Genomic DNA, 14,948 nt, shown 5'->3' with positions numbered 1-14,948 from the left:
AGAATATTTTTATTTGTACTACCATCTGGTTGTTGCATGAGTCTGAAACTGTGAGACTGTCATTAAAAAAGATAACAGTACAGAATATATTAAGCTACAGGGCACAACACAGTACATAACAGATGGTCAGAAAGGGAGACAACAGAGCAGTCTATGATCAAGATAACACCCAGCAAAAGACAAACCACATGGAAGTATGAAATAAAACAAGCAACAGCCGAAAGCACAACAGGAGATTGAGAAAAACACTTGTACATTTGGTATACAGATGTTTAGAGAGTCGGGTCAAGACATGGCACTCTTGCTCGCACGCTCTGTTCATCTGTTTCTCAAATCGAATAGGATTCTGAGATCAGATTTAACCTAATGTAAGGCAAATACATATTAAATGGCCTTTTGATTTAGACCAGGGCTGTCCAAACTCGGTCCTGGAGGGCCGGTGTCCTGCAGAGTTTAGCTCCAACCCTAATTAAACACACCTGAACCAGCTAATCAAGCTCTTACTAGGCATAGAAACTTCCAGTCAGGTGTGTTGAGGCAAGTTGGAGCTAAACTCTGCAGGACACCGGCCCTCCAGGACCGAGTTTGGACAGCCCTGATTTAGACGATTACCAATATAGAAGGCATCCATGGTTTGTGTTATGAAGACTGTACATTTTCAGATGTCGTAGTTTTGAGACTGTGTGCGATGGGACTGTCTAGAAGCTCTTCTGCTGAAGAAAGTCCATCAGACCCGTTTCCAAATATGGGTTGATTAGCCGTAGGAGCTCAGATGAGTCATGCAATTACGCTGACAAAAATCTAGCCATTCGCGAGGAGAGACAAAATGCTGTCTTGAATACGGAAGAGAGTGATGAACTCTAATTTGTACTAAAGGACACTGAACATTTGTGAATTGTAAAGGCTACTCTATTCCTTTTGTTGGATATATAAAAAATTACATGTGAACCCTTTTATCTTGGGCACACTGGCATTTCATTGTGTCATCTATTGCAGAGACAGCTTATTAGTTCAAGTCAAGAACATTTCACAGTATCATTATAGGCTAATTCCAAGTAAATGGCTTCTGGGTAATTCTTGAGCTGAACAAAATTCTATTCATGTAACCTTCAGGTATCTATGCTTTGGTTTGTTTGGTACATGACTGAATGCAGGTAATTCACACAGAAATATAGCTATTTTAAGTTTGAAATAAAAACATTCTGAGAGATTAATATGTAAATATTCGTTTTCTGACATGTAGCTAGCTGTTTTCTTTTATCTTGGAAAATTAGTATCAGAAGCGACTAATATATCTACTTTTCCTTGCAAATAATAATATTTTGCGTCAGCCAGAGAGATACTAACCTGAAGTTTTATCATAGTTGCAATAGTGATGCTAACATGATGCTAATACTGCAGTTCAAAAAATGCAGGTGGTTTGGTGTTTTTAAGAGATCATTTTAAACTAGGCAAGGTTTGATATGGCCTGTGTAACTGATGAAAAACCAAACATTTCCTTCTCAAAAACTGAAATCGCTGGTAATATTCAGTTGGCATCAATGCAGAATCACAGTCAGTAATCGTCCTTCCAAAATTCAGATCCTTCAATAAATTAAATACCAGGTACAATTAAAGATACATTAAGTACTAATACATCCAAATCAAGCCTCACACGTCCCCTTCTCTCAAAGGTTTATGCTGTCAGATTTAGCAGATGGAGAATTTACAGATGATTTGTAAATATTACTAGAACCGAGTCCCAAAATCTTGCCCAACATCTTTAAAGATACAGATATCCAATCCAGTAGACAAGGTTGAAGAGGCCAAAGGCGGTTGGGAAGAATATTCGGGAGTAGGAGTCGATTTTGGAGACGTGGACATGCATTCTGTTCTCACGCCAAGCTCCGGAGCGACAATCATCAAAGCAGCAGAAGAAACTGGTGCAGTCTTTCCCGTCCAGACATTCATACGCATAATCGTCATCCTCGTGGTAGGGAGCAATATTGTTCATCTGCAGCAGAGATGTCCCTGGTCTGATGTTAACCATGCTGGGTTTCTACACAGAGGAACAGCAAGGTCACTACCGCTTCATTGCTAAAACAGTGTGCAGTACAATAGCAAATGCCAGAGCTGCTGCACAGCACACTCAATTAACCACAAACAAAAGTACAATGTGGCCTATTCTAAAGTGAGCTGTGAATAAGTGAATAAGCTAATTAATTTGACATATCATTGATCAGCTAGGTGCTTACTTGTTCTGTGTTCTAAGCAACATAAAGCTTAACATTTTGTCATTATTTAATCCTCCTCATGTGACTTTATATTATTTATTACATATATTTTAAAAGAATATCCAGGCCATTTTTTCAATATAATGAAAGTAAATAGTAAAAACACAATACAGGTGTCAGAAAAGTGGTTGATATGATAGCTTTGTGTTAGAAGCAGACCAGAATCTGCTGATTTTCACAGAAAATCCTGACATTTGAGCTTTCCTTAGCATGTCGAAGTAGCTTTTGAATGGGATCTTTGGTTCATCCAATTCTCTTAAGTGGCCTGCATGATTTACTTATGAATCACATAGATTTGGTCTCTTCACAAACCTAGAATGTAACACACAAGTCACATGGACCGCTTTTATGATATTTTATGGTGTATTTGATCCTTTGAGAAGCATAAAAGTGATGATTCCCATTCACTGTACTTATACCCAACAGAGCACAGAATTTCTTTCAGAATTCAGAATTTTGTTTTCCACAGAAAGTTATACACGTTTTGAATGACGTGAATCTGAGTAAATGAAAGAATCTTCTTTTTTAGGCGAACTGGCCCTTTAATAACAGAATGACGTTCATTCACCTGTGCATGGCTTGATTTGGTCTTCTTGTTCTGTCGATTGCTTGTGAAATAATGCAGGGTCCCGTATTCCATAAGAGCAGCAAAGGTGAAGATGAAGCAGACAGACACAAACAGATCCATGGCTGTCACGTACGACACCTTCGGCAAGGACTTCCTCGATATGGTGCTTAGGGTTGTCATGGTGAGCACAGTTGTGATACCTAAGCCAATCGAGATGCACAGTAATTGAGCACCCCCAATGAAGCATTTCCTTTTCATTATCACATGCTCTTCTGTAATGCATTCACATCATATAATGAAATGCTATTGTTGTTCCTATTGATTTGTATTAATTCAGAAGTTTTTAAATTACCTAAAGATGTTCTGGCAGGCACAGCATCCTTGTTAATCCAGAAAGAGACCCAGGACAAAACCACAATCATGCTGCAGGGGATGTAGGTCTGGATGGTGAAGTAGCCCATTCTCCGGCTCAGGTCAAAGAAAATGGTCATAACCACATACTCCCCTATTAATACAAGACATCAATGCATTTTAGACACTTTTTTTGACAGCAATTAAGCAACTTAATGATCAAAATGCTTAAACTTATGCGTAACTTAATGCATAAACTTAATTATCAAAATATTATCAATGACTCCAAATATACTATTAAGAAATAACAATAAAATAGTAATAATAACAACAATAATGAATTATTGTTATTCATTATTATTAATAATAACAGCTAATTTATTATGATCAACTATTATGCTGTTATAATCTACTATAATCTACTATTATTAATGCTAAGTAGTAATTATAATAATTAGTCCAAATCTATTATTTGTAATAATAAGAAGACCATTAATTATAATATTTGCTCAATTACAGTTATTGTTATTTTGATTATTATATATAAATCTACTATTAATAATCTTCTTGGTATTATCATTAGCAGTAGTAGTAATAATAATAATAACTCAAAATCTACTATTAATAATGTCAAATGGAACATTAATAATAACAATAGCAGCTAATGTATTATTATTATAATTATTAATAATAACTTCTCATGTAGCCTATTATTATTAAAGTTTTTAACTATTTTTGAATATTAACAATAATAATTATGATATCTGCTCATTTATTGTTGTTGTTGTTATTATTATTAGTAGTAGTAATTACTGAAATTATTGTCTGTTATTATTATTTATTGTGTGTGTTTTTTTTCATACCAGACTGAGTGTGTGCCACATCAGAAGTGTTCCGTAGACCCACAAAGGCAAACTGGTAAAGCCTCCAGTATCGTTGGTCTGCAACCTCAACCGAACGACGCTGCCATCTATACTGGATCTCATTCTTTGGATACCCATCTGCAAATGGAAAAAAAATCACATCCACCAGATTACACGTGACCTTTCGTTTCGGTATGTAAATAAGAAGTTACAGTGATGGCAGAATGGCACTGAGGCTTCACACAGCAGCACTCTGTTAGACTGAAGCGCAGCATGCCCTTCCCGTGCCCACAGAGGATGATGACACATGAGAAGCTGAGGCATGATGCTAATAACGGATGGAGGGGTCACACAGACTGAGAAGAGGAGAGAGGGGATGGAGAGAGCTGGAGAAGGATGATGTCTGTCCTCACTCATTGCAAGGTTAGAGGATGGTAGTTGGTGCAGACCTTCTGCAATGTTAAGGTTTGGTTGGCCAATATTGGCAATGCATGGTTGGCTGACAGAGGCAATGTATGGGGATTGGCTGCCCGGCAGCGTTCAGGATAGGACTGAGTGACAGATTGACATAAGAATTTAACACCTACAGCTTGAAAACTCCAGAGGGCACGAATGTTCATCCATGGGAAAGTTATGCAGCTTAAGGTAGCATTCCGCATTAATAGTCAACCTAACAAAAAGAATCATAGACAATAGCAAAACAAACAAAAAAATGTTGATTGTGACATTTAAGAGGTAGTGCATTTGTGCAGGCTTTGATATTTGTACTATGAACACACTCAGTCTGATTTAACAGTCCCTGACATAAATAAATGTGAATCAGATGTAATGGCTTAAACATGTGCTGCAACGGACAGCGGGTGTCATTTGGTACGAAAGCAAATGCTACGGGACAGGAATACGAGGACACGTAATTTTGTCGCACAAACATTCACTCGACTCTTAATGGACACACCTTAGAGTATACATCACTCTTCCATTGCTCCAGAGCCGCAGAAGGCGATTGGGTGTCGTGATCCAGTGGGCGTCAGATTTGCGTGAGTTGCGGAAAAAGGTGTCAGGGATCCAGATTTTTCCGACCATGTTGCTGTTGAGCATGAGGAGTTTCATTGAGCTGTTGAATTTGAGTCTGCTGTCGTACCACGCCTGAGCAAAGAAGATGTCTATGGTGTACTCCTAAAAAACACCAAACAATCAGAGGTCTAGCCGTAAAAGTCTTACGGTTGCTTTTGTAACTGTAATTATGTGGCTATTGGTTGTGACAGTGGATATGATGGTCGTGAAATGGATCTGAACGGTTGCTTAGAGTGTTTTATTTACAGCTCTGAACAGAATGTGTTATTGTACATTTCTGCTCACCATATTGATGGGATCTACTGGACCTATGCTGTTCACATACACTGCCGTCTCAATCACAGTCGGTCTCACTAGAATATAATTTCAAATATTCAAATTGCAATAATTATTAATCATCATAATCAAATAAAAAAAGAAATACATATAAATCACAGTTATAATATCAAAACAATACAATAACACAGTAAGTGATTTAATAAAACTGTATATTATATACAGCCTGTATTTAGCATCCATTTCAGAAAAGGTTGATGTTCTATTATATCCATAAAATCAAAACTGACCATAGTTAATTAATGCACCTTTTTCATGTTATACGAAAAACATGGAAAACATATTGGAAAAATTCTCACAATTCCAAGTTAAAATTTTGCAATTCTGACATTTTTCTCTGAATTTTAAGTTTACATCTTATAATTCTGTTTTTTCCGCCATGAAATAAAAAATAAAAAAGGTAATTAAAACTTTTTATCTCACAATTTGGACTTTTCTTCTCAGAATTGCGAATTTATATTTCGCAGTTGCAAGTTTATGTATCTCACATAATTCTGTGGCAGAAATTGGCTTCCATAGAAAAATGTGAAGAGTTTATTTGCAAAAACAGATAACTCCGTTTATTTTTTTTTAATTTTCAAAAATCATGTTTTTTATTATGTTATCATGTTTTCATTGTGTTAGTTAGCTGTATTTTTAGTTATTTTTAACCCAAATGCAGTTTGATTGAGATTAATTGGAATGCACAATGAAAAAAACATGATTTTTGAAAATGGTTATCAGTTTAAGAGTTATCTGTTTTTGCAAATGAACTCTTCATGTGTTTTCATAAGCTTTAATCATTTATTAACTTATTATTCATCTTTTTCCTTTCTCTTTCTGCATCACTTAGTGTGGGCTATTGAATAATGTTAACCAATAGCCAATAGCAAAACCAATAGCCAACTATTTTTAGCAAACTCGCAGTCACATTCAGTCTGGCTCCATCCTGGTATGTAAACATCCAATCAATTCCTAATCAGTAGATACAATCAAATTTTCTCACTGAATATCCTGTTTCACTCAGAAATGCATCTCATTACAGAAGTGAAATGGGCTGCAAACCAATTCATGTTTCCCATAACAGCCACACAAATTACTCAAAGCTGCCTGAATCCTCATCCTTGAGGTTTCAAGAATATTCCTGTCACAGGAAATCCAGTCACAGAGACATGACAAATCACAAAAACTCGGCAAGTTGACCTGCAATCCCTCAGCACTTGCTCTGTGATCTGATTAACTGAGTACTGCTCATACTTACACTCTCTCCCTCTATCTCAGACACATGAAACACAGATAAAGAAGGAAGATCAATAGTGATTTGGGTCTATTGTACCCAAACACCACTGAGATAAATCCTCTTAAATAACTGAACTCTAGTCAGCTGCGTCGCTTCCAGAACAGTGATGTACTGAGAATAAAGTGACCTGGCGTAGAGAAAAACATCAGCAAAATCCTAAAGCCTAGCACTTTTTCATTTAACACTGCAATAATGCTGATGGTAAAGTAAAAATGATTACAGAGAAACTCTGAATTGCTTGGAGGGTTTAATTGTCACAGTGTGTTCCTCTTCATGTGGCTTCATAATTATGATGGCATTATCTTATAATTATTAACATATTTCAGTTACCCATAAGTTGTAACAGTGTGTTTGAGGGTCATAAACATGCCTAGACAGTATCTGCAGGCAATTTTGTGTGCACAGATCCTGGATGTAAGCATTCAACCTTTTCAAAAAATTGGACTTGCCTCCGATATCTGGTCTTAGTTTGTTGTCATAACCTTGCAGTAATTTGTTTAGGATAAGGGTGACGTCATTCTCGTAGACCTTTGGTGATAAAACCCAAGTTTTATTTATGGGGACATCCTCGTAATCTTCCTCCTCTGCTTTGCTCGGGCCAAATGCCATGCTGTCATAAAAAAACAAAAACAAAGAGAGGCATATATGAGCAGACAGACAGCAGTGAGGTAAATAATAGAGCAATATTAGATTTAAAATTGAGAGTAGTTAAAAGAGGAGTCAGTTTATATTAGGAGCTTAAACTCTAAAGAGCTGGTTTAGAGAGCTAAATTTGACAGACAGAGGGAGAAAGAGAATTCGTATGATGAGTTTTACAGGAAGAACAGATAAAAGAAGTCATCAGTGACTGTAAATGTATGGGCCACCTTGACAGCAGGAGAGAGGAGTCTTTTAAATGAGCGCAGTGCTGGAGATACAAAGAGGAGGTTCTAATAAAAGAATGCAGTGATTAATGAAGATGTGTTCTTGCAGTGGAGGGAGGGAACAGCTGAAGGTGAGGGGTTTAAATTATCACCCGCAACTCCCTCTCGCACTCGGTCTCTTGCAGTATATGGTGTAAGAGCTCCTAAATTTATTCTCCTCTGATGTCACAACTTTTGCTTTGGAGAAATGTGACCCTGGAGCACAAAACCAGTCTTATGTCGCTGGGGATTTTTTTGGCACCCTCAGATTCCAGATTTTAAAATAGTTGTATCTCGGCCAAATATTGTCCTATCCAAACAAACCATACATCAATGGAAAGCTTATTTATTCAGCTTTCAGATGATGTATAAATCTCAAAAATTGAGAATTTGAGAAAAAACCCTTATGACTGGTTTTGTGGTCCAGGGTCACAAATGAAGGTGATGCGCATTGAAGCTGCTAACAGTGCAAAATACCGCCTCTTGGGTGATTTGCAAAATATACAAAACAAGATTCGGTTATACTTTTTATTAGGAGTCTTTAGCCACTATGTACTACAATCATCAGGTGTATTTATTATGTTCATTCTGCTTTGCAAAACACGTTTGCTGTTATTGAGATGAGATGTGGTTAAGGGTGGATTAAAGGGTCAGCAGTATAATTATAGATATTATGTAATTGCTGCAGGTATTTTTAATTGTAAGTATGATGTAAAACATGTACATAATAAGTGAATTGTATCAAATTATTAATTTAAATGTTAGTACATTGTAATATAAAGCGGGTCCCAAGATTCAAATCTATTTAATGTCTGTTATTTTGCAGGGGGAAAAAAGTTTACAAAGTAGACACAGCCAACTACAGCAAAATTATACTTGCTCGATTAATGTCTATAAACAAGAAATCTAAATGGTACATTCCCATACATATGCAAATAATGAAAGACAGAAAAATCAATATTGAAGCATCCCTGTGGATGAGACCCAGGTGGGTGGAGAGAATGTAGGTTATTGATCCCCGTAGGCACAGCGCTGAGCAGTTGAAAAGCAGGCTGTAAATGGAAAATACAGACAGAATATTTTCCTCAAATGCAGTTTATAGTGTCTGGACACAACAGTAGCCTCTGAATGACCTTTGTGGGCCTCAGAGGCAAGTGCTAATAACCATGATGAATACACAGAAGACAAACAAATGCCCGAATAAGAGGGAAAAAAGTGTTTTGGAGCATAGATGAGACATTTAGAAATGGTTACTGCCAATCACATAATTTACATGATGTAAGTAAATGAGAGAATTGTAAATATTGCAAACCAAGTAGCCTATGTATATTCTATTAAGCATTTATATATGTGCATAGGCTACCCGTTGAATGAGCTGGAAAAAAATTAGATGAAGCAAAGCAAAGTAGCGCGAGCCAACATAAGTGTTCATGTGGAGTACAACTTATGCATAACATTTACAACGGAGAAATTGTGAAATACCCTTTTAATCTGACTATATGATTATGCAAAATCTTATAGTGTGTGAGCAATGTAGTTGTAGTGCTGCTTGATGAATTGTAGCTGATTGCTGGCTAAAGTATCCTCAAGGTTGTTTGTTTGGAGACTGACATTGCAGGTCCACGCTAAAAAGACAACACGACATCAACACGAATGCCCTGAGCAAAACTGTCAGTTACAATCTGTATTATCTCAAATGTTTTAAGTGTACAGACAACAGCACGTGTCGTGGTTGACAGTTGTAGGTGGTAGTGTTTAGGCTGATACATTTTTTGTGCTAAAAGAACAACGTAAAAGTAAATCGTTCTGCAGCACTTCGCGTTACAGAATCACACCAGCTGTTCGCGTCGTGGACTGTCCAAGTGTGCGTTTCGGTCAAGGGCTATTTTAGTAGTCACATTGATTGCACCCTTTGTTTCTTTTGCCCCCTATGAAGCGAAAACTTACCAGACTCCAAGCAGACCCGGCAACAGCCAAACCAGCGTCTCTTTTCTCCGGCGGCGATGCAGCAGAACCATCGTGAGAAAACTCGGTTTATAACCAGACGATCTCCGAAATTAATTAGAGCTTAAAGACGATCAAACCTTTGAGAGATTTAAGCGAATCTTAACACTGTGGTTGAAAGCGTCAGCGTATGCTGTCAGTTGCTGTCTAGACAAATGCACATAGCTTGAGCCTATAGTCTATATGTCGGGCAGCAGAGGCGGTGTGGATGTGAATGGTGAATGCGGGATTTCGCTGATTGCGGCACCGCTGCGTTCATCCAGCGATCTGCTGAGTGAGACGCTCTCGATGTTCCGGGAATTATTAGAAACTGCCTGTGGAAAAAGAGCTGACTGCTCTACCTCAGAGACTTTACATCAAGCTGTGATTTATGAGACCTTTACTTAGTTTTGCAGTTGTTTGGGATGAATAAAGTGACAAATGCGACATTTCCAATGGCGTTGCACCAAGATGTGCAAAGTAGCCTACTCGGACCAAACTTAACCCTATATAAAGAAGATAAAATTTATCTCATGTTATGTTGTTTTTGATGGTGTGTATGCCTGTATGGATGAGCTTTTTAAAGAAATTTCTGTCAGTAATTTACTGTCAGTCTCACTTAACCAAATTTGGTGTGTTTCGCCCAGCTATAATTTGCCTAAATTAATTTTGCAGCCACAAACCTTTTTATTTATACATTTCATTTTTATTTTTTGAATATTTTTACTTATACAGTACAAAAGTTAGGACACATTACTATTTTTAATGTTTTTGAAAGAAGTCTCTTATGCTCATCAAGCCTGGATTTATTTGATCAAAAATACAGAACAAATCAGTAATATTGTGAAATATGATTACAATTTAAAATAATGTTTTTCTATTTTATTATACTACTTTAAAATATATCTCTGTGATGCAAAGCTGAATTTTCATCAGCAATTACTCCAGTCCAGTCAGATCAGTGTCACATGAGTTTGGGTGAACTAACCCAATGGCATGGCAGTGTAGGCAGGACAGATAACACTGCCAACTTATCATCCATATTTCCCTACTTATATTATTTTTATTTGGTTTTATACAGGTGTCTGATGTTGATGTTCTGGGCACTAGTATCTGTTTGGTTGCGTCGCGTCTGGGCGCGTCAACGGATGTCAACAACACATCTGTGTTTGTCCTTCAGGCGGACCCGCTTTGAAACCGCAACATTAATTGGTTTAACTACAGATGAGTGACAATTCAACTATATCCAATGAACAATGAGGCTAGTATTTGCTGCCCGTCTTGACTGGTGGACTGGCATATAGGGGATGTTACGGTTATGGAGGCCCCTCCTCAAATCCCGAGGCTATCGCCTGCTCTATAGCATTATTTGTCAGAACCTGTTTTTTACAGTCTATGGTCAGAACACCGGCCCTGGTTTCGCCATTATACAGGCTAATCTTAAAACGGCAAACAGTCCACTGAGGTTTTGTTGTTGTTGTTTATAACAGTTTTAATCATTTAATAATGTATGATAAAGTGAAAATAGAATAGGCCTACAATGGGAGCTCGAGCGGCGTACTGTTGCTATGGTAATCTTCTCAGGCTGACGAGATTTCTGTTCGCGAACATATTTGGATCTTTTATGATATTTTTTGTGTAACTTTTGTGGTTATAGAATCGCAACTGAAACGTGTAGCCTACTCTTAGCCTAGATGTAAAAAATAATACCCTTTTTTAATAATTAAGAGAGGAGGAATCAGAAATTGGTTTGTTAGTTTCAAATTTTGTACTTATCATACTTTTTATATCCGTATCAGATGTCCCCACAATGATTGTAAAACCTGAAATTTATGATGTTGTGGAGCCATAATTCTGGTCCCCATGAAGAAACGGCTTATACATACAAAATTATGTTTTGTTTTATGTAAGGGTTAGGTTTAGAGGATAGAATTGAACGTTTTTACAGTATAAAAATCATTGTCTATGTATCCTCATAAAACACAAATACTCATCATGTATGAGTGTGTGTGTGTGTACCTAACCATATTTTGAGAACAAATTTGTAGAAGTGAGATAAATCTGACAAGACCTCTTTTTGGGAATATGCTCACTGGTAAAAAACTATTTAAAAAGTTTTTTGGGGGAAAAATTTGGGGTGTGGGTTTGGTTGTAGTATTTATATAAAAACAATGGATAAAAGTCTAAATGTTTCCATTTAGATCGATAGGTAAACGTGCATGCATGTGTGTTTGTGAGTTTAGGGCTGCGTCCGAAAGCTTAGGCAGCTGACTTGATGCCTCTTTGGCTTTGCAGGCAGCGTTTGCACATAAAGGTACCTCACAAAACTGATTTCGAATGGACTTCTGAGGCAGCATGACGGTTTATTGATCTACAGCATAACAGAGAGAGCTTTGGTGATAACCAAGCAAACATTTAATTATTAAAATACTAATTTCTCACCAAAGCAAACATTTAATTACTACAATGCTAATTTCTCACCAAAAATGACATCAAAAGTGGTCAAAGTTGGTCATTACATGCAAACTGACCGCCAACCACAACTTTCAGATGCCATCTTTATTTATTAGCTCAACTGTCAAAGGAAATCGAATGCACAGGATTGTGGGATATCACAGGCAGCAAAGGATACATATGCTGCCTTCAAAAAAAAAAAAAATCAAATGATGGTATTTCAGTAGACAGGATGTAAAATGATCATTGGATGCAGACGTGCCTTGTTGCCATCCGACCTCCGTATGCTACCTACAGAGGCAGCATTTTTCAGCTTTCAGACGCAGCCAAGAGCGCTTGTTCTTAGAGATCTGCCTTCCTCCTCCAACACACCTGTGTGTAATTTTCAAGTGTTCCTGAAGATCTTAATTAGCTGGTTCAGGTGTGTTTGATTTTGCATGCAAATCTCCATGTACATAGTACAATGAACAAATGAACATGACTGATTCAACATTTGTGTATTATCAAATTCTTAGATGATTTCATTACATTGAAAATAAAGTTAAAAAAGATAAAATCCCCCGAAAAACCATTAAATCCTAAATGACATTTTGACCCTCCAGGTGCATATGGTGTATAATACATGGCAGATGAACAAATTTCAAAGCATCAGACCTTTACAACACATAGCCATTGCTGCTCCATTTTAAGACACCTTTGCAATATTCATGGCCATATATGGCTTCGTGATCTGGAAGATATTCACCTCCTGATATATATAGGCTAAATGGCTGTTCGTTCAGTTTTATACTCCATTATTGTCAGCACCATGGAGAGCTCCACGCAGCAAGAAGAGCAGAAATAGACACTTTCCAGACTCCTCATCCTCAAGACAATTTCCTCTTCTCTTTGCCATCATTCCTTGAATTCTAAACCAAATAATAACATCATTCAAAAATTAATTCAAAAGTTAAAAATATCAGATGTGTATCAGAACATCACATGAATGAGTTCATAGTAATATTCTTCAACATACTGATATGTTGGATATGTTTCGATTATTTATATTTGATTATACATTTCTCACAAAACATTTGAAATGCTGGAATGATTTGAGTATAAAGGCCAGTGCTCTGTTGCAGCCTCGCTTCATGGTGAAGTACTTTGCATTCAGATGTGCTCTGATGCTCTGACACAAATGAAAGGAATGGAAAAAATCTCTATTATTTTGTCAGCCATTAACATCGTGAGACAAAATGATGAGGACCTGAGACATGCCCGAGATATTCTCTGCTGGACTACACATCTCTCACACACAAACACACACACACACACACACACACACACACACACACACACAAGTACATTTTAATAACAGTATGATGAGGTCTTTTACAAGCACAATAACCTAATCAGGATTTTTAATGTTTGAAATATTCATATATCATCTGTGTAAATTAGTTTTTAGTGATCTTTAATGTAATCTACTTGAAAAAAAACTTAATCTTTGTAGTGTTATAAAGTTATAATACAATAATAAATTATATTTATCTGCTATAATAGCATGCACAAAGTTTCCTAAAATGCTATGTACAGTGGGTACGGAAAGTATTCAGACCCCCTTCAATTTTGCACTCTTTGTTATATTGCAGCCATTTGCTAAAATCATTTAAGTTAATTTTTTTTCCTCATTAATGTACACACAGCACCCCATATTGACAGAAAAACACAGAATTGTTGACATTTTTGCAGATTTATTAAAAAAGAAAAACTGAAATATCACATGGTCCTAAGTATTCAGACCCTTTGCTGTGACACTCATATATTTAACTCAGGTGCTGTCCATTTCTTCTGATCATCCTTGAGATGGTTCTACACCTTCATTTGAGTCCAGCTGTGTTTGATTATACTGATTGGACTTGATTAGGAAAGCCACACACCTGTCTATATAAGACCTTACAGCTCACAGTGCATGTCAGAGCAAATGAGAATCATGAGGTCAAAGAAACTGCCTGAAGAGCTCAGAGACAGAATTGTGGCAAGGCACAGATCTGGCCAAGGTTACAAAAAAATTTCTGCTGCACTTAAGGTTCCTAAGAGCACAGTGGCCTCCATAATCCTTAAATGGAAGACGTTTGGGACGACCAGAACCCTTCCTAGAGCTGGCCGTCCGGCCAAACTGAGCTATCGGGGGAGAAGAGCCTTGGTGAGAGAGGTAAAGAACAACCCAAAGATCACTGTGGCTGAGCACCAGAGATGCAGTCGGGAGATGGGAGAAAATTGTAGAAAGTCAACCATCACTGCAGCCCCCCACCAGTCGGGGCTTTAGGGCAGAGTGGCCCGACGGAAGCCTCTACTCAGTGCAAGACACATGAAAGCCCACATAAGGACTCCAAGATGGTGAGAAATAAAATTCTCTGGTCTGATGAGACCAAGACAGAACTTTTTGGCCTTAATTCTAAGCAGTATGTGTGGAGAAAACCAGGCACTGCGCATCACCTGTCCAATACAGTCCCAAAAGTGAAGCATGGTGGTGGCAGCATCATGCCGTGGGGGTGTTTTTCAGCTGCAGGGACACGACGACTGGTTGCAATCGAGGGAAAGATGAATAGATGAGGAAATCCCAAGTACAGGGATATCCTGGACGAAAACCTCCAGAGTGCTCAGGACCTCAGACCTGGCCGAAGGTTTACCTTCCAACAAGACAATCACCCTAAGCACACAGCTAAAATAACAAAGGAGTGGCTTCACAACAACTCTGACTTTTCTTGAATGGCCCAGCCAGAGCCCTGACTTAAACCCAATCGAGCATCTCTGGAGAGACCTAAAAATGGCTGTCCACCAACATTTACCATCCAACCTGACAGAACTGGAGAGGATCTGCAA

The 14,948-nt window shown here is 37.7% G+C and overlaps 1 protein-coding gene across 1 annotated transcript; it reads right to left on the bottom strand.

Moving 5' to 3' along the window:
* Positions 1-648: 648 nt before the first annotated feature.
* Positions 649-9,728, bottom strand: LOC107666522 (gamma-aminobutyric acid receptor subunit gamma-1-like). The gene is made up of 9 exons (XM_016457907.1): positions 9,594-9,728; positions 7,194-7,354; positions 5,415-5,482; positions 5,011-5,231; positions 4,643-4,725; positions 4,056-4,193; positions 3,194-3,346; positions 2,842-3,041; positions 649-2,038 (listed from the first exon to the last, which is right to left on the bottom strand). The coding sequence occupies exons 1-9, from the start codon at positions 9,662-9,664 to the stop codon at positions 1,763-1,765; spliced, it is 1,371 nt and encodes a 456-aa protein (XP_016313393.1). The 5' UTR covers positions 9,665-9,728; the 3' UTR covers positions 649-1,762.
* Positions 9,729-14,948: the final 5,220 nt, after the last annotated feature.

Source organism: Sinocyclocheilus anshuiensis, unplaced genomic scaffold (assembly GCF_001515605.1).
Source record: "Sinocyclocheilus anshuiensis isolate Anshui unplaced genomic scaffold, SAMN03320099.WGS_v1.1 scaffold63, whole genome shotgun sequence".
Taxonomy (NCBI): Eukaryota; Metazoa; Chordata; class Actinopteri; order Cypriniformes; family Cyprinidae; genus Sinocyclocheilus; species Sinocyclocheilus anshuiensis.
Note: the sequence above shows the minus strand (reverse complement) of the source record. Positions and strands in the feature narration are given on the sequence as shown.

Coding starts and splice junctions, on each gene's coding strand:
- LOC107666522 (XM_016457907.1), bottom strand. CDS start 9,664: ATGGTTCTGCTGCATCGCCGCCGGAGAAAAGAGACGCTGGTTTGGCTG. Junction 7,355..9,593: donor CCGGGTCTGCTTGGAGTCTG/GTAAGTTTTCGC, acceptor TTTTTATGACAG/CATGGCATTTGGCCCGAGCA. Junction 5,232..5,414: donor CAGTAGATCCCATCAATATG/GTGAGCAGAAAT, acceptor GGTGTTTTTTAG/GAGTACACCATAGACATCTT.